The sequence below is a fragment of the Acomys russatus genome, chromosome 6 (assembly GCF_903995435.1).
Source record: "Acomys russatus chromosome 6, mAcoRus1.1, whole genome shotgun sequence".
NCBI classification, from domain to species: domain Eukaryota; kingdom Metazoa; phylum Chordata; class Mammalia; order Rodentia; family Muridae; genus Acomys; species Acomys russatus.
The window spans coordinates 70,654,322-70,673,341 of NC_067142.1; the positions used below are offsets into that span (position 1 = coordinate 70,654,322).

At 41.0% G+C, this 19,020-nt stretch overlaps 1 protein-coding gene across 2 annotated transcripts in view; it reads left to right on the top strand.

Annotated features, from left to right (window-relative positions):
- Window positions 1–2,665: 2,665 nt before the first annotated feature.
- Window positions 2,666–19,020, top strand: part of Wdr64 (WD repeat domain 64) — a 104,996-nt gene continuing 88,641 nt past the window's right edge. For both annotated transcript variants that reach the window (XM_051148275.1, XM_051148276.1), the window contains exons 1-3: window positions 2,666–2,810; window positions 8,429–8,559; window positions 18,202–18,304. In XM_051148275.1, the coding sequence (XP_051004232.1) occupies window positions 2,666–2,810; window positions 8,429–8,559; window positions 18,202–18,304 (379 nt within the window). The remainder of the gene's footprint in view (window positions 2,811–8,428; window positions 8,560–18,201; window positions 18,305–19,020) is intronic.

Consider the following 19,020-nt stretch of genomic DNA (forward strand, 5'->3'; position numbering starts at 1 on the left):
CATCCAAAGATCTTGTATGTCTGTGTGATCCAGCTGGAATACAAACATGCCTTTAATCCAGGAGATAGAGGCAAATAGATCTGAGTTCAGGGCCAGCCTGGTATAGAGCAAGTATAGCTCTGGTATACTGGTAAAGAAAAGCATAGGTCCAGGTGCGGTGGTACATGCCTTTAATCCAAAACGAAGGGAAAGTTAGTTTACAGAAGGAAGCACCCATGTTTGAGAGTGAGGTCTTCAATTAGAAGGTGATGAATCAGAGAAGATTTGACATAATAGAATATACCCAACTCTGTGTATCATATGGTGGGGGAGGAGGTCCCCTTCTGCCACAGGTCTAGGGGAGGGGAATAGAGTGAAAAAGGGAGGGTAGGGAACAGGAAGATACGAGTGAGGAGATAACTATTGGGATGTAATCTGAAAAAATTATAAGAAAAAAGTTAGACTTGTAAAATAAATAAATAAATAAATGTCAGCTGGGAGAAGAGTTTGAGCCAGAATAGCTGAGTTGAACCAGCCAGCCCAGAGCTCAGAAAGAACAAGTAAGGGTGAGTTTATTAAGCAGTAAGTCTCAGAGATTGAAAGCATTCTAGGTCTAAGTTAGATTGTACAGAGGCTGGAAGCTTTCAGAACCAGGCCAAGGTTAGCAGGAGACAGTAAGCTTCCCACACGACAATAGAGTCAAGAGAATAAAAGTTTGGTTTTGGTTTTTCGAGACAGGGTTTCTCTGTGTAGCCTTGGCTGTCCTGGACTCGCTTTGTAGACCAGGCTCGCCTTGAACTCACAGCGATCGCCTGCCTCTGCCTCCCGAGTGCTGGGATTAAAGGTGTGCGCCACCACCACCTGGCCTAAAGAGGTTACTTTTACACAAGCCAGTTAGCAGTGTTTCTTTATGGATTTTGCTTTGGTTCCTGCCTCCATGTTCATGTGTTGAGTTCCTGCTTACCCACACAGCTTGTTACCTCCCCTGTGGGGTTCTGCTGAATATCTTTTTATTAGTATGACTTATTTCCCCTGGGCCCCCCAACATACCCTAGTACACACACCTTTACTCAGTCTTCAGAACATTTGCCACATTCTGGAATATCAGGTATGTGCCTGTTTTCGCCATTAGATTGTGAGTTCAAGAAACTATTTCACTCACTACTGTATCATTGCTGTCTGAAACACTGCCCTAGCATGAAGGAGGCTTTGATAAATATTTGCTGAATGAAATGGATGGGGAAGTCCAAGAAGTAGTAGGTGAGAATTGTAGGAAAGATAGATCCTTGGATATTGCCAAATAGCATTTGGAAAGCTTTAAAGAAAAAAAGGAAGAACGATAAATACAGTGAGGCAATTCTCTATGTAGCAGGTTTATAGAAATTTACTCCCCTAATAGCTAATAGTCAGAGATGGATCGAAGGATGGGTGCCTGGTGCTCAAAACAGAAGTGCCCCCCTAATGCTATTTCCTCCTATTCTGAACTCAGAATCATGCAATATTATTGTTTTTAATGATTTATATTATTAGTATTATCAGTAGGCCTGGCTAACAATCAATTAAGCCACCGACACTTGTTATATTTTAAAATAGCCTTAGTTAACCTGGGGCAGGGCAGACATTAATCCTCTAAACTACTTCCCATAGTGGGGCAGGTATGGGATCCCTGTCTCAACCCCACGTCATCTGCTTTGAATAACTTCTATCAAGCTACCTCCCATCCATAATCCCAAATACTTGCTAATGTTCTTCATCTGGGCCGGATTCTCCATCCACACCTGCCCTGTGCTTCTCCTCCATCTAACCCATGGCAGCCTTCCTCTCCTCCTCTGGTCTTTCTCTTTCATCCTCATGGCAGTCTTCCTTTCTCCTCTTGGAACCCTCTCCTCTGGTCTCTCCTTTTTCCCAGGATTCCTCTCTCTCCTCCGTGGGACTCTTAGCCACACCTATTTCATCTGCCCTGCCCAGGTGGGATGGCTTTTTATTAATTAGCATCAATGGAAAAGAGAAGCAGAAAGGCCTCTTCTTCAACTGGCTTCTCTTGAAAAATTCTCCCCACAAAGATGCCTTTCTTATCCTTGGCTCCTTTTAGTATTTTAATTCAAGGTAAAGGCATAAAGGGAAAAAAGAAACATTTTTATTCTCCACAGCTTCTAAAAATATCTCTGTTTGTGTCAAATAAGACAGATGATGAAATACACTTTCATTCTCACAAGTTGGAATTTCCATTACCCAGGAGAGCTATGGGAGCAAGTGTGAACTTCACTCCCCTAGAACCAGGAGGGAGACAGGTAGCTGGGTGTGAGAAGAGACATTCATTCCAAGGAAAGTGAGGCCTAGTTTCCTCCCTCTACCCATCCATTTTCTCAGTGGACACACACACACACACACACACACACCCTGCAGGAGGTGCATCTTGGTCTGCGTGGAACACACAGAGGTATTATGATATAGTGAGGTCCACAAGGCGAACAATGCTCATATTCTGAGGATAGAACACTTCGCCAACACTTCTGTCTCTAGGAAACGCAGCAGGCGCCAGCTTTGCTCCTGCTAACATCCTAGGGGCAGCACTTACGCCTTGTTCCCATGGGATGGGGATATAAGAACTAGAAATTTTTTTGCTCCACGTTGGCACATTTGCCATATCATTTCTGTACAGAAATAAGAGACTCTTTGTGTCTGTATGGATACCAGGGATGAAAAGCGGCTCAGCCTTGCACTGCAGATTGAAAATTTCAAAGCAACCTTGGTTGATTTCGATAAATTGGTTGAACGGACAACAGCCCAGAAAAAGGATGAAAGAGCAGGCTTGTTTATCCCAAAAGAGGGTAAGATGGATGATTACAGGGAGTCCATCTGGAGTTTGTTGATTAGAACCGGGGGGGGGGGGGGGGGGGGGGGGGCGGGCGGGAAGCGGCCCTTGTATTAGGTTATCATTGAAACGCAGTGTAGTTTAAAAGCCAAGACACTGAATGAGGGCCAGAAACCTGAGTTCTTTCTCTGTCCCTCACTTATCTAGCTGGACTTGAGAAAGCCCTTTCTATTTATCTGTAATATAGATAATGGGATTAAATGACATGAAGGGCTTCTTCTGCAGACACTATCAGTCACTGGCCCATAGCAGTCATGTGGGAGGAGGCCCTGTGTGTCACCTAGATTTTTGGAACTGTAATAAAATGCCCTAAATAATCAACTGAAGAAGAAGAAAAGTATTTTGGAGGTTCATGTGCATGGTCAGATGGCCTGCTGCTTTGTGGCCTGTGAGTATATTATGATGGGACGACGTGATACAAACTGTTCATCTTATGGTAATTGGAAAGGACAGGATGAGGTCAGAGTCCCAAGGGCCCCTTCAAAGCCATGTACCCAATAATCTAACTTCCTCCCATCAGTCCCACCTTAAAAGGTTCCTTCACTACTCAGGCATGGCAAAGCCTGTTGACCGAGCTTTAGTCTTGTGGATGAGTCTTGTGGAACACTTACCCAGACCTGAGTATTCACTCTATCATTTCTTTAGCTGAGGGCATCATGAGACCACAAGGACTTTTCTAGACAACTCCAAGTTTTCTGGTTTGCTATGATTTCACTCTCTGGGCCACTCTGTAGGAATGATTTGAGTGTGCTGACGAAAGAGCACCACGGAGGATGTTGTCTTTTCAGACATTTAAAAGAGAATCTGATGTAAAGTTCAAAGTTATGTCATAGCCAAGGGGAGCAGTATAGTATATAGTTTTGGGGAGGTGTTAAGACAGCAATGAAAAATAAAAGCTACACTGAAGTTAAAAAAAAACCAATAAGTTGTAATAAAAGGAGAAGGATCCATATACCTGCTACTTAGGCAGCTTGTAAGTGCTGGTTAATACAGTCATATGTAAGTAAAACTCTCGACTTTTAAGTGTTCAGACTCAAACAGATATTGCTGGAATAGTATTTAATAATCTGCGGGTCCTTTAAATAAGCATATGTTCATTTGGTTTGTGTGGCAATATGAACAGATAATATTATGGTTAAGTCTGCTTTGCTTGGGAAGACAATGAGAGGTAGATAGAGGCGTCACCTGCCCAAGGCCTTTAAGTATCAGGAGGGTTCTGGTCCTTTGGGATCCTCTCCAGATCTCTAATCTTGGCTGAGCTCTCTAGAAAGCGCTCAACAAGGCTTTCAGCTCCCTCCAGTCAGTTTGTTTTACCCCTTGCTACAGTTGATTCTCCAAATTCTCACCATGTTTCTGAGTCCTTGATGGGGTTTCTGCTCTCCTCAACCAAGTTCCCTCTCAGAGGAGAGAGCCAGGCTGACTTAGACTTCCTTTACTCTCCCTTCTCTATCCCAATACTTCCTAAGGCAGCAGAAACCCTCCCCTCCTCTCCAATCTCATCAATTTACTGTAACATCCTCAAAAATCTCCTCCTTTCCACCAGCCTTGTCCTTTGAATCTAAAAAATATGTGTTGGCGTCACATCCTTGACTCTCTCTTCCTTTAAGCTATTACTCCATGTCTCCTCTTTGCTTTTCTGCTAAATTTCCCCCACAGCATCTCTGCCTCTTTTCTCATCTACTCCAGGCAGCCTTCCTTTATTTTGCTTAAAATCTATTCAGTACCTAATATGAATGGCAAATTCAGTAAGTTGCATTTTTAAAAAATTTTTTCTCCCTCTCTTCTTTCTTTTAGACAGGGTCTCATTATGTAGCCCAGGCTAGCCTGGACCTTTTTCAGTGCTGGGATTCCAGGCACGCACCATGACGTTGGTCTTTGTTTCTCCCTTTCACAGCCCACTGCATTAACACTGGTCTCTGCCTCCGCTTTGAGTAGCACCCCCTCCTCCCTCTGTGTGTCTGTCTTGCCACTCTTTTCTGGTTTTGTTCATTTCTCATTCTGTTTTTCTTTGTTCTTTTATCCTGTAGTGTGTTCTTGCCCACCTCTTTGTAAACACTCCCAAACAACCCCCAAGCTAAGCCATCCTCACATTCTTACTGCATTAATTGCTGTCTCCAGGAATTTACCTGCTGTGTTTAGCCTGCCACATTCATATGAGCTCACTCCTTAACCCTTGACCTCTAAGTGGTTTGAAGGCTTTGCAGAGGGAGGGCCAGCTCAGAGCCTGGTGTCAGCAGGGGCTCTTTAAACATGTAATAAACAAACAAGTTAGCCTTGCTTTCTTCCAAAAGCTTGCAAGCCCAAACCCATGATGCAAAATTCCTTCCTCTGGAGTTTTTAAGATTAGATAAAAAACCAATCTGCTAGACAAATGGTTTTCTATGTCTATGGGACAAAGTTTAAAGATTGAGGAGATGGAAAATATGTAACCTTAACTTGCACTAAGCTGATAATACTATCCAAATATGTTTGTATTCATTAATAAATACTGGGAGATGGTGGTTAGCTCAAAAGGAGGTGTTTGCCTCAAAAGGAGGCTAAGTAGACTACAGACATTTGTCCTGGTTACATTATCCTTAGATCTCACCAATGACCTAATAGAATTCAAGTCACCTGTGACCAAGCCACCATCCAGGTGCATTTCAGATAGAACATGTATTTTTATAATAGCTACCTTAACACTTGGATGTATTTATTCTCTACAGTTCTAGCCGTGACTTCCTAGTTGCTCCTGTTTAGGTAGATAAACATTTGGCTGACTTTTGAAACCAGAAAGTGTCATTTTTGCACCAAGGATTTTCAACCACGACACTATTGACTATTGTGCTAAATAATTCTTTGTTCTGTGTGTGAGGGCTAGTAGGGCAGCGCTGTGAATTGTGGGAAGTCCATCATCATCCTTGGCCTCCGCCTACTAGATGATGGTAGCATACTCATCCTTGGCTGTGACAATAATATCAAAGCCATTGCTAAATGGCTGTGTGTGTGTGTGTGTGTGTGTGTGTGTGTGTGTGTGTGTGTACCACATTTTCTTTATTCACTCATCAGCTGAAAGACATTTTGGTTGTTTCTATTTTCCTAGCTATGGGGAATAGAAAGGCAACAAACATGGCTGAGCAAGTAACTCCGGAGAAGATATCATGTCCTTGGGTATATGCTGAGTAATGGTATAGTTGGATCATATGGTGGATTCTTTTTATTTATTTGTTTCTTTGTTATACTTCCCCACATTGATTTCCATAGCGACTTCATCAGTTTATACCCCTACCAACAGTGATCTCCCCGAATCATCACCAGCTTTTGTTGCCACTTGTTTTCTTGGTCTTAGCTATACTGACTGGGTGAGATGAAATCTCAAAGTAGTTTTTAATTTTCATTTCTGTGATTGCTACAGATGTTGAACACTTTTTAAAATATTTCTTGGTAATTTTTGTTTTTTATTTTGAGAATTCTCTGTTCAGATCCAGAGGCTGTTTTTTAATTGGGCCATTTGTTTACTTGGTTGTGTTTTCTGAGTTCTTTATATATTCTGGATATCAATTCTCTGTCAGATGCATAGTTGACAAAATTCTCTCCCATCCTGTGGGATTATTCTTCGTTCAGTTGACTGTTTCCTTTGAAGTACATCGGCTTTTCGATTTATGAAGTTTTCATTTGTCAATTGTTGGTCACAATACTTGAGCAAATGGAGTTCTGTTAATAGAATCCCTCCTCCTTGCACCTGTTGGGTTTGCCTGTGTTTCCTTCTAGCAGTTTCAGTGTTTCAGGTTTCACATTTGATGCATCTGAAGTTAGCTTTGTGTGAGGTGATAGACACTTGAAGTTTTCATTTTGAGGGTTCCTTACGGCCTTATTTGGTTTAGTCCTGGAGTTTTTGAGGCCATTGCAGACAGCAATGTTTCTATGTTCTCCTTCTTACCACGTTTGTTACTGGTATGTAGGAAGACTGCTACGTTTTCAAGTTGATTTTGTGTCCTGCCACTTTTAAAAAATTGTTTTCTAGTAAAAGTTTTGGGATCTCTGATGTATATCATTATTTGCAAATAAGGATAATTCGACTACTTCTTTATATTCCTTTAATTTCTTCTTTTGTCTTTATTTCTCTAGCAAGTGCTCACTACGTTGAGAGGGAGTGCGAAGGTGGACAGCCCTTTCTCGTTCCTAATTTTAATGGCGTTGCTTCCAGTTTTTTCTCCATTTAGGATGATGTTGGCTCTGTGTTTGTTACATATAGCATTTTTATGCTGAGGTGTGTTCCCTCCATGACCTTTACCATGAAGACATGTTGGGTTTTGGGTTTTTTTTTTTTTAATGATTTTTCTTCATCTATTGAGAGAATCAGGAGACTTTTGTTTTGAAGTCCATTTATATGATTTATTACATTTTAACTTATTATGTTGAACCATCTCTAGGACAAATCACTCATATTAAAGGACATAAGAAATATTTTATTCTAAAATTAACTGACTTGAGGAGAAAGTAATTATGACCTATAGAGAAAGACTTGGTTATTCCAAATACCATGTTTCAACATTACAGTTTCATGAAGACTTATAGTTAGAGAACAAGAGGTCATAGGTCAAGCTACCTTTCAAATACATTGATGGAAGCATCATAGAGATGGTTAAAACATGGTTGGGACCTCTGCTAAGGGCCTCTGATGTCACTGATGACATTCTTAACTTTGGAGTTAGTGGAGATTAGGCTCTGTTCATACACTCAGTAACAAAGAGATCTCAAACAGCTGGGTAATAAGTGATGACTGGCTTTGGATTTGCAGTATTCCAACTCCACATGAATTGAAGTTCTAATTAAGTCAATGTTTATGTATAATGCTTACTATACATGCCTCTTTGGTAATGTCAGTGAACATTGCCTAGTTTTCCATTTTATGTCCAATGGCACACAACTAAGCCTTAGCTAGAATATTACTATACGTACAAAATATTTTATTATTACTATATATTATATATTGAATATATACTAGATATATATACAATATTACATATGTTTTAGTTAAATAAAATAATAGAATTTTGTCTATACAGTTTGAGGAATCCTTTTATCTAACCCTTTTTTTACTTGAGATTTAATAATCTTATCCAAACACACCATTAAACTTGGCAAAAAAAAAAAAATCAAGATTCAAGTAATGGTGTGTTTGTGTGTGTGTGTGTCTGTGTGTGTGTCTGTGTGTCTGTGTGTTTATATAATGTCAGATGACCAATAATTGCTCTGTGCACTGATCAAAGATAAATTCTTAGAAAAATTCCAACTAGTAAACCTGTTTATAGTAAGAAAAAGTGATTTAAAAATCTTTGTATTCATGCACAGGATTTCTAACATACCCGAAACACAAAAGAATCCTGAACACCAAAACACAAAATTATTTATGCTGACTGAATGATATTCTAGCTGGGGGCTTAGTAATGTTCCTAACAACAATATCTTTAAGGTAGCATTCCAGTCAGTCTTGTAATCTGAAATGAGACCATAGGACGGGAAACATACATGAAATGTGAAGTTCTGCCCTTGGAATTTGATGGAAATGTTCCTGTACTTTCCCTACTACAGATGCAATTGATTACGATAAGTTTTACGCCACAGTGCAGCAGCTCTTTGGCCCTGAAGTGAAAAATCAAGATGTTAAAGGCTTTTACAGGAAGCTCTGCAACAACCCTGACGCATCTTTCGACTGGTGTGAGGTACTTGCTTTATGTGCACATAATTCTAAACCAGGTCTCATCTGACTTTGTTCAGAACAAGCAATTACAAGTGTTATCCCCACCAAAGCTAAAACTACAATGTATACACAGAACAGTACTGTTCTATGGCCATAAAGACTGTCATAGCCCACAAGAAAGCGAAGAAAAGGAGCAGCTATTTAGCTATAGTGTCAATGAGTGTTTTTTTTTTTTTTTTGTGGGGGGGGGGAGGTGATCAGTTTCTCACTATGTATCCCCAGATGAGCTGGCACTCACAAACAGTTGTCTGCCATGAGTAACTCTTTTCAATGAATCTAACAACTTGAAGATCTGTCCAAGCTACTGATAACAATCCAGATTATAAGTAGCTTTGTTGCATTTGACAATCAAACATTTCTTTTCAGTACTGTCAGTGTGTGTATGTTTTCAGTGTGTTCATGTCATTGACACAAGCAAAGGGGTTAGTTTAGTGGTTGCGTCTGTCAGTTCTTGAAAATGTTTTCTGATTGGCAGAATATTGATGTAAAAATGACGAACATGCAAGTAATTAAAACATCTGGCTCACTCTCAAATATGATGGATACTATAGGTAAGAAAAAAAACATGATGGCTTTGAATATTTGACTGTCATACTTTGGAAATATTGCTAAGTATGACAGTTGGCATCGAAGCCTGCCTCCTAGCAGCCCTAAGAAGCTAAGGTCAGCTACCCATTCCCAAGATGTCAATTAGAGAGACAATTGATCAGGAAAAACAGAGAAAGGAGGAATAAAGGGGTCTAGTGAGCCCTCAAGTCTGTCTTTGGGGGTACTGATATGAAGTTTAAGTTTAAATAGAGGGCAAAAGATACTTTAAAAAACAGTTTTGATCAAGGTCCGGTTCTGCCTATCACAGACAGGTCTTTGCCAAAGCTTCAGTCTGTCCTGTGAGGTTTGTCAAGTTGCTAGAAGCGTGAGAAATGTCTTCTTGGGAGGCAGGTTCCTCTGGTACCAGGGTTCCAGCTTTTCCCTTCCCCCAGAATAGGATTTCTAGGGAAATTTCTTTCTCCCTGACCAATTGTTTCAATAGTCTGGTGACTGAAGGGAAGGACACGGATGTCTCTTTAGACTATCTCCTCTCTTACCAAGGCAGTTGCCACATCTGATGGACATATGTAAATGGAATATTGATGAAGACCAGACTTAGGAAAGGTTTGTCTTATTGACTACATATAGACCCTCACAAAATTGACTGTGTTTTGTTTAAAAGAGCACATAATAAGTCCAATAAAATGAAGTTTAGAAACTTATAAAACAAGGAAGCCCAAATCCTGAAATCAGCCAAAGCAAAAATTCCAAACAAAAAGAGCTTCTGTAACTCTTTTTTTTTTTATTAATTTATTCTTGTTACATCTCAATGTTTATCCCATCCCTTGTATCCTCCCATTCCTCCCCTCCCCATTTTCCCATTATTCCCCTCCCCTATGACTGTTCCTGGGGGTGGATTACCTCCCCCTGTATATTCTCATAGGGTATCAAGTCTCTTCTTGGCTACCTGCTGTCCTTCCTCTGAGTGGAGAGTGTGATATGACTTTCTCACGTACTCTGGTGCCTCACATTTGACCATGTCCCCTGGAGGGGGAGACCTGGTGGCACTCAGAGCTTCTGTAACTCTTAAGAGGATATAACTGCTATGAATATTTTACTAACGTGCTGTAAACTGAAGAGCCATCCAAATCATTATATGAGACTAAAATAACAGTTGAACAAAGAAACAAAAAAGCAAATATTACTGATGAACAGAAATGCTAAAGTTTTAAATAATGTTATTAACCACTAAAATTTTCTCAGTAGAAAAGTGGGGATGGTTCAGTAGTAGAAAAGGCAGAGTAGATCTCTTCTTCCAGCTTAAGAGGGAAAACAGTGCTATAATCTTAGCAGAGGACAGCGAATGAAAGCCTAAGGCCACAGCTGGACACATGCAGATTTTATAATCAGCTCCTTGGGCACAACAGCCCAGTCATTTGCACACACTCTAGAGGTGCTCCTGAGACACACTAGAGGAGGAAAACAGCTTTGACAGGCAGCTAAGGGCCTGTGAACCTTCACTATTTATTACCTGGTCTTTTTTCTTGATTGAGTGAAATAAAAATAAGGAAGATATGTGACAAAAATCCCACAGCTGCCCCTACTTTTAATAGAACTACCAAACAGGGTAAAAATGAAAGGAAATTAGCTGATAAAGATGCCCATTTTTATTTTTCTTTTCTTTTTTCCCCTGTGTATCTAGAACAAATGACCATACATTTAGCAACGTAAGAGAGGAGGAAAATCCTACATTATGTCACAGTTCCCATTGGCAAGGAGTCTGGGAAATGGTCCTGAGAGATTCTCACTCATTCACAGTGGTTAGCTCAGCTGTACTCTCCTTTGGAGGATCCTCTGGATAAGAATGAGCCTAAGTTCACACGTTCCTGACAGAATTTACACTCTTGCTGTCTAAAAAAACCAACACCCCAACATTCCTGTGACTGAGTTCCAATGCATCTTACGTCTTTTATCTTTTTTCCCTCGTTCTTTAAATACTCCTGGCTTCCTGAGCGAAGGTTGAACTGGGGTTGAAATACTCACCCCGCTGAGATGGCTCAGGCAGAACCAGACAGCCACATTAAGGCATTCAAAGCACTAACGAGGAAGTTTGTATCTACCCTAAATGAATGTGTAACAACCCCCATAAAAGCTTTGATAATAAAACTCACAAAAGAACTTGTACAAATTTGGAACCTTTCCCACAAATTGCTTGTGAATACCTACAAAGCTTGGCCACCTACACACTAGTGCACAGATTTTGCCACGCGGCAAATCCCCAAAGTATGTTCGGTCTTAATTTTTTCAAGAATTGAAATCACGATTTTAACTTAGTTTTTTGCACGACTGTTATATCAAAAGGTCTCCAAATGTTTTCAAGTGAAAAACCTGTCCTTGATGATAAGGAGGAATTTGTTCTTTTCTGTTTTGGCATTCTCTGTGCTGTCCAGTGGAAACATGAGGGGTGAGGAGATGGCTCGGTGAGTAAAACGCCTGGTGGGCAAGCGCCAGGACATACTTGAACATAATGTTTCAAACTAAAGCAGTAGAGATGTGTCCAACCTTTGGACATTTATAGAAGATGTTATCGTCTATAAAGCTTACCTCACAATGGGGTTACAAAAATGGCATGACAATTCTCGTGTTGGAAGTAACTTTATAATTTCATGTTAGGCTGCATTCATATTCTCCACTCAATAGAGCTACATGTAGAGGTTGGACATGCCTGGTGTGTATATGAAAATATATAATCTAGCAGAAAACAGAAATAGGAAGGAATACAGATCATGCCATAAGGCTCAAGAATCAGAGGTGAAGGATTCTGATTGTCAAGTTGCCCTCCCTACTCTCCTTCTCCCTCCAACTCTCTCTTTCCTGGGAATGACATACCAAGGGGGCACTGTTGGCATCTTCACCCTCTGTTTGTGGCCAAGTTTCTTGAGGTGTGTGGTGATTTTGGTAGAGATTTTTCAGCTTGGCTAATAGAATGTTATGCAGTGACACCCTGTCTTTCTGGAACCTACTATGAATTATTGTTGATGCTGTTTAAATGAGAGTGAATTGGACTCAGGATGCATTGTGTATCCTTCAAGGCACTGTTCAGATATTATGAAGGATAGGAGACCCAGTCTACTGAGCACAGGTGGGCTGAGCTGTGGGTATGTGCTCTCTGCGTGGATGGTTCGGGCACAAGCACACACATACAGCAGGACACTTAGACTAAGAATGGAAGACACTGAGTTCATCTTCAGTGAGTAAGAAAACCACACAAAAGCCCGGATAGGAAAGATACCATCTGGGAATTGAGTCCGTAGATGCTCTAGATACACTGCCATGCTGAAGAGCCCCCCCATTGCCCCATCATCCCCAAATGTTAGAAGTTGTCTGAGTTGAGATGTGCTGCCAATATAAAATATATAGATCTCAAAAACACTGTATGGAAAAATGCAAAACATTTCACAGTGACTTCTAATATTGATTATATGTTGAAGTGACATTTTTCAGCATTCTGAGTTAAATAAAGTACACTAATAAAGTTGATTTCATTTTTGCTATGTCTATGTTTCGTGTAGCTACTACAAGATTTAACAATATATATGGCTTATATTGTATTTCTACTGCACAGCACAGAAAATATCAAAATAAGAACAGAGTGAATTCCTTATGACCATCAGGGTCAGGCTTTTATTGGCAAACAGTGGAAAGGTAAAAAGACCTCACCCAGCCACATTTGTTGGAAGATTCCATTCCAACTTTGTGTTTTGGGGTAGCATCTTGTTTTATTTTTTATTTAATAAAACATTTTATTACTACTTTGAATATTGTTTGCAATGTGTTTTTATCACATTTACCCCTCCTCCAGTTCCTCCCGGATCCATCCTTCACCTCCCTGGGTCCCTGAAACTATGGACCAAAGACCAACAGACTTGTTCCATTTGAAAGTCCATGCATTTTTTTTTAATGTTAGCATGAAGCATGTGTTTTACATTTTTATTGACCGAAACTGTTGTCTTGGAAATGCAAGCTTCATATCACATATATAAAGGGGCCCAGGGCTCGTATATTCTATGACTGCTGAACAGTAAGACATGGTGCTAGATGGGTGGTGGAGATGTGCACACAGGGCTCCACAGTAACTGAGGACCTTTGGGTGTAATGGACTATAATTCTAAAGTAAACCTGCACTGGTTCTCGGTTGTGGAGAGGGAGAATTGGAGCCTCATCCTTTGCAACATCTGCTCCTTCCAGTTTTGCACAATCTCCTTACATCCATAAAATCTCTTCTTTTTTCGTACAAATTCCAGGTTCCCTTTTAGTCCTCACAACGGATCCACGTGGAGATTGTAGAAAGCCACACTACTGCAAAAGTGTGCAAATCCGATTCCAAAATATAAATCTCTTTGTCACAGCAATGCTACAAGAACTTGCACTTTCTTTTTCGAAGTTTAGATGCAAATACATTTGGAGAAGTGTATATAATATGACTAGTGAAATCTTAGAATGAATACAATCATAACTCAGGAAATCTAAACAGTGTGATTGCCTTAGATTTCTAAAGCTAATCAGGGAAATGTCCCGTATAGGCATGGTCTACTTTTTCCACACCACCATGTTAGTCTGTGTTGCTAGAAGGCAGCTGTTGTCATATAAGTATGAGATGTCTCCCGTAGGCTCACATGGTAGAATGGCTTGGAAGGCTGTGGACTTTGGGATTGAGTGAATCACTGGAGGAGTGCTTTTTAGTCTAGTGCAACTTCCTGGTTTCCTGAGTTTGGATGCAGTTTGACCAGTGGCTTCCTGCTCTGGCCACCTGGCTTTCCTTGCTTGTTGCTGTGTCTCGGTTGCTGTTACAGGGGATGCAAGGCAAAGCAAGCCCCAACTCTCTTAAATTGCTTCATCAGAACACTTTATTACAGCAACAAGAAAAGAAACCAAGAGGGGAGCATATAGACAGATTTTTAGGAGCACACTGTAATTCAAGCTGGAATCATAATATGCTGCACAGGTTGCCTGAAGGGACTCTGGCCATCCGGCATAGGTCCCTCAAACCTCAGCCAACTCCTGCATCCACAGAGTGCATCAGAGACCGCTCACCAGCTGTTCTACCAAAGGTACAAGGTCTATAGGCGCCCAAACACGGGAAAGGAGAGTGGCATCAAGAATTGGTATGCAGAGGGAAGTTCAGCTGGAGCGTGGCGAGCATGGCTCTGGCAAGCCTTGCCCTTCACCCCCAGTTACCTCTGCCTTGCTAAACTCCATTAGATTATATTCCTAAAGCTAGCCCCCCAAGGTCTGTTCTCTATTTGGTCACTCTTTCCTCCTGAGACTGCCTACCAAGGCCCAGCTATCAAAGTATTGAAGTCCAGCAACCAAAAGTGCCCTTTTGGCTGCCCTGATTAACATGCCCAATCAAAATTAAACACCTCATCCTAACACAGAGTTTCCTCTTTCCCCTTTATAAACTGCTGTTTGCCTATAGTCCATGTCTGTCTCCTCCCTACCCGGAGACAGACCTTTGGGCCTTTGTCCTTCTCCCATGCCCCTTTGTCCCCTCTCCCTTGTTCCCTTCCCCTCCTCCCACTTCCTCCATCTCCTGCCTTTGTCTCTCCTATCCATGCCCTCTGTCCCTCCAGGGCACATAAATCTTCTTTGTGCTGAAAATTTGGTCTTGGAGGTCCATAGCCAATACTTTTCTTCTCAATGCCAATCAGGCTTCCCAAGACAGATATAATATAAAGTAAATTATTACAAAGTTAAAATTATACTTGCTAACTTCAAAATGTTAAAAGAATGTTCTAGAGTAGATTAAAAAATAAGTTGCATGCAAGTTTTTATTCTATCTACCTGCTTTTCACCCTCTCCATATGCTCTACACTGAACATATGTTCCTTAAATAATCATTTTTTTTAATTGCAGAAAGCATAAGAAAGCCCTGGAAATTGCATTGTTAAAAGAAAATGAACAGTTTGTTACAATGTATTTGATAGTCATGAAGTACTTAGGCCAGCAATGTGTTCAAACTGTGTTATAGTTTCTAGCCTGAAATTGAAATTTTCAAGAACAAAACTGAAGGTCCTCGAAGCTGCCGTTCATCACAAGATAATAAGAAATATTTGTCTTTGATCATAGAATTTCCCCCCGTGAAACATAACCTTTCAAAATGAGTTTTGACATCTCTTTTGAAGCTTACCTGTCATATCTAAAAATTTTCTTGAATGATTTTCAGTGATTTGATGCGTTTGGCTTCCTTGAGAAGTTAGGAAGCAATGTAATAGTTGTTATGTGTGCAAGTAGCAAAATTATCATCTATTTTAAATTTTCTTAGCATATATTAGTAACATATAATGATGTGTTTCATTATAACATTTTCAAACATCTGTGTGTTTGGGATCATATCCACTATCTTGTTGCTGTCTCTTGTCTCCTCCCATTTTCTCCAGTCCTCCTCTTCTTTTCAACTGTTCACATTTCTACTTTCGTATCTTGTCAAAATCAGTAATGTCTGCAGGAGTACATGTGGCATGTACATCCCCATGGCTATGGCACTAACGGAAACGTATGACAAAGTACATGGCTGACGTGTGTGCTCAGATTGTAAAGGTACTTAGTGGATGACTTGTAACTGGCAGGGAGAGCACCTAAGTTCCATGTCCTGTAGTGCTGCTGGAAACCTAAGGCATCATTCCTCACATGTTGGCATCAGCTGAGTTCCTATCTGGCACTTGGCACTGTTCAAGTATATTATACTTTCCCTAATAACTGAGAAACTTAATCACCCACATCATTATTTACTGATGATCATTTTCCAGATAGGAAAACCTCAGGCGCAGAGAACTCCAGACACTGGTTTGAGACCTTGTGATTACTTGACAGTTGAACCAGGATTTGAACTGGCTTCCAAGTACTGAAATGGTGTGATTCTGCCATGCAGGTGGGCGTGGCTCCCATGGTTCTCCATATATCTCTTCCCAGATGTTGACCAGGCAAGAAACGTCATCACTATCACCACAGTGATTCTACAGAAATGACAAATCAGGGTGAATGGATGTGTGTGAACAATTCAAAGCAATTGGGAACACAGCACCCAGTTTAGAATTAGCCATGCTGTGTAGAGTTCTCCCACCCCAAGAAACACGGAAACGTATTCATGGATCTGAGGAATAATGGTCCCACTGCCATTTTACCTTGTGATCCAACCACTATTACTGCACACGACTGTCTCAGGTTTACATAAGCTGCCAAACATTTATTATTTGTGCTGAGTAGTGCTTATAAATGAGGGCATACAAAAGTGCCCTCCTTCCCAAGAGTCCTGGTCCCCGCTTGGTCAATCAGTCACTGTTCTGAGTAATTGCAAAATAAACTTGCTGATGAATTTAAGGGATTAAATCGTTGGAACTTAACATGGAGAGATAATCCTATATTATCTAGGTGGTTCAAAATCCTTCAAAACAAGAGAGGAAGTGAGGGGAAAGATCCCAAGCATGGAGGGGACTTGAGCCTCTACTGCCATTTCTAAGAAGGAAGCCTTGGCTCTAAGACTGTAGAAGCCCATGGAATCTAAGCAGGCAGAGCAAGCTGACACCAACAGCCTGAATGGTACTGAAAATGGATTCTCCCAAAGACTCCAGTAAAAACACTTTCCTACTATCTCTTAGATGTGAGCTGATGAGACCCATGTTGGACTCTAACCTATGAAACTATGGGCTAATAAAGAAGTCTTCTTTACAGTCAGGCTTGGGGCCATTTGATTTTGGTAGTGTTAGAAAAAAACGACACAGAAGGGTGGGTGGGTGCATTGGCTGGGGATTCGGCTCAGGGGGTAAAATGCTTTCTTGCCAAGCATGGAGATTTGACTTCTGAGTCCCTAGCATCCATACCACAGACTGCACAGCAGCAGAGCATGCTGGGACCTCAGTATTACCTGGGAAGTAGTAGATGGGTCCCCAGAGGTCTTTGTCCAAACCCCTGTTTGGATGGGTGAGCACCAGCCTCAGTCAGAGGCCTTAGCTCAGAGAGAGAGAGACAGGGAGAGAGAGAGACAGAGAGAGGAAGAGAGAGAGACAGAGACAGAGAGACAGACAGAGACAGAGAGACAGGCAGAGAGACAGACAGAGACAGAGAAACAGACAGAGAAACAGACAGAGAGACAGACAGAGGGACAGAGAGACAGAGACAGAGACAGAGAGAATAAATCCTGGCATTGACGTGCACTCGCCCACATGTGTACGCACAAACATACACACAGACACACAGTTTTCAAAATTCTTAGTTCCCTTAAAAATTCTCATTTATTGGTAAAATTATTTCTGCTTATTAATAAGTTAATAGGAGTTATTTTGTTGCTTGTAGATTTTGAGACAGACTTTGCCTGTGTTGTCCAAGTTGGCTTTTAAACTAGTCTCAAATATCTTACTTCAGCCTTTCAATAATGAAAGCCCAGGCTTGTGTCACTGTGCCTCGCTTACAGCTGTTAATGTTTCCCAAATGCCTGTGATTTGGAAACTTACACAATTTAATAATTTATTCACAAAGATCCCTTTTTTTTAAACACTTGGAACATCATCTTAGAGCAAGGTAGCTAATTTTCATGCAGCACCTGGAAAGTGGGCAGCTAAGGAAGAAAACAAAAACACATAAAACTCTTCTTTATTCTGAAGTTCCCTTTGCTAGGAGGAAAAATCTGACCCAGCAACATTCACAGAGGACAGTTAGCTTTAGTCACTCACGGTAGACGCTCCTAGCTGAGTCTCTGTCCGCTGAAGGCTGACTTTATTTTCAAACAAGGGCAGGATGCTAAGCAATCTTTCAGTCTGAGCAAGGACATCAACTTGGTGCCTGGTTGCTCCTCAGGAAAGATGTCAGTGTCTCCTCAGATATCCCTCATCATTAGTGAAAAGCTGCTGAATGTCATAGTGCCCCTGATTTACAGGGGACTCTCTCCTGTGATATCATAAAACAAGATGCATTTATTTCATCTCAGTTAGACATTGAATCCAGCCGCCACAGATTCTGTTGTTGCTTGACACCAGCTCTGAGACACTGTTCATGTTTATTTTGTTGTTTGGAATTTTAGATCTTTGGATATTTCTCCTCCGAAGATGATTCTCTTGCTTCTCATATGGATGAAGAAAATTTGGTTTTCCTTGTGTCTAGAAAACAGCGAGTTGTGATATCAGGTGACTTTTTTATTTTATTTTATTTTTCCAAGTTAGGATGAACATCGGAAACATACGGTTTCCAAAGAATCACCTTTCATGCCATGTACTCGCTCAGTTCCCCATAAGAGAGAGGAGTAGCAGGTTGGGTTCAATTTGAAACTGAAAGCTCATCCTTGCTCTGAAAGACACTACAGAATGTAAGCATGAAAGAAGTCAGGGAGTGAAGATGCTCAGGCCTCAACTTGAGTCTCTCTATGATGGCATCCTATTGGTCCATGTTCCAGGGTCACCAGAGGGAACAGTATGTCTTTACAGTATTCTTGAAGAGTTCCCAAGTGTAGCTCCTCCCAACCTCCTATCCTGATTCTTCCGAAGACACTCTCGGAAACGGAGTTTGAGCCAGTCATGGTCAGACGTTAGCTCAACTCAGGACCTTCCCAGTTTCCAAATGTCGTCTGTTCTTTTCGAATTTGACCCGGGGGGACTTAAGTACACCACTGTTGACCCTGGGTTTTCTTCCTTCCTCACTCTGGATTGGAAAGAGTCAGGAAGAGAAGAGAGAAAGCCTAGAGCCTCCTCTTTCAGCATTTAATTTCATGTACTGAGATGAGGTAGATACTCTAGATTGAGTCTGGTGTTCCTTTAAAAATGCATCTGGGGGCAGGGGTATAGCTTAGTTGGTACAGTACGCAAAGTGTGGATCATATACCTGAGTTCTGGGGACACTGCAATGA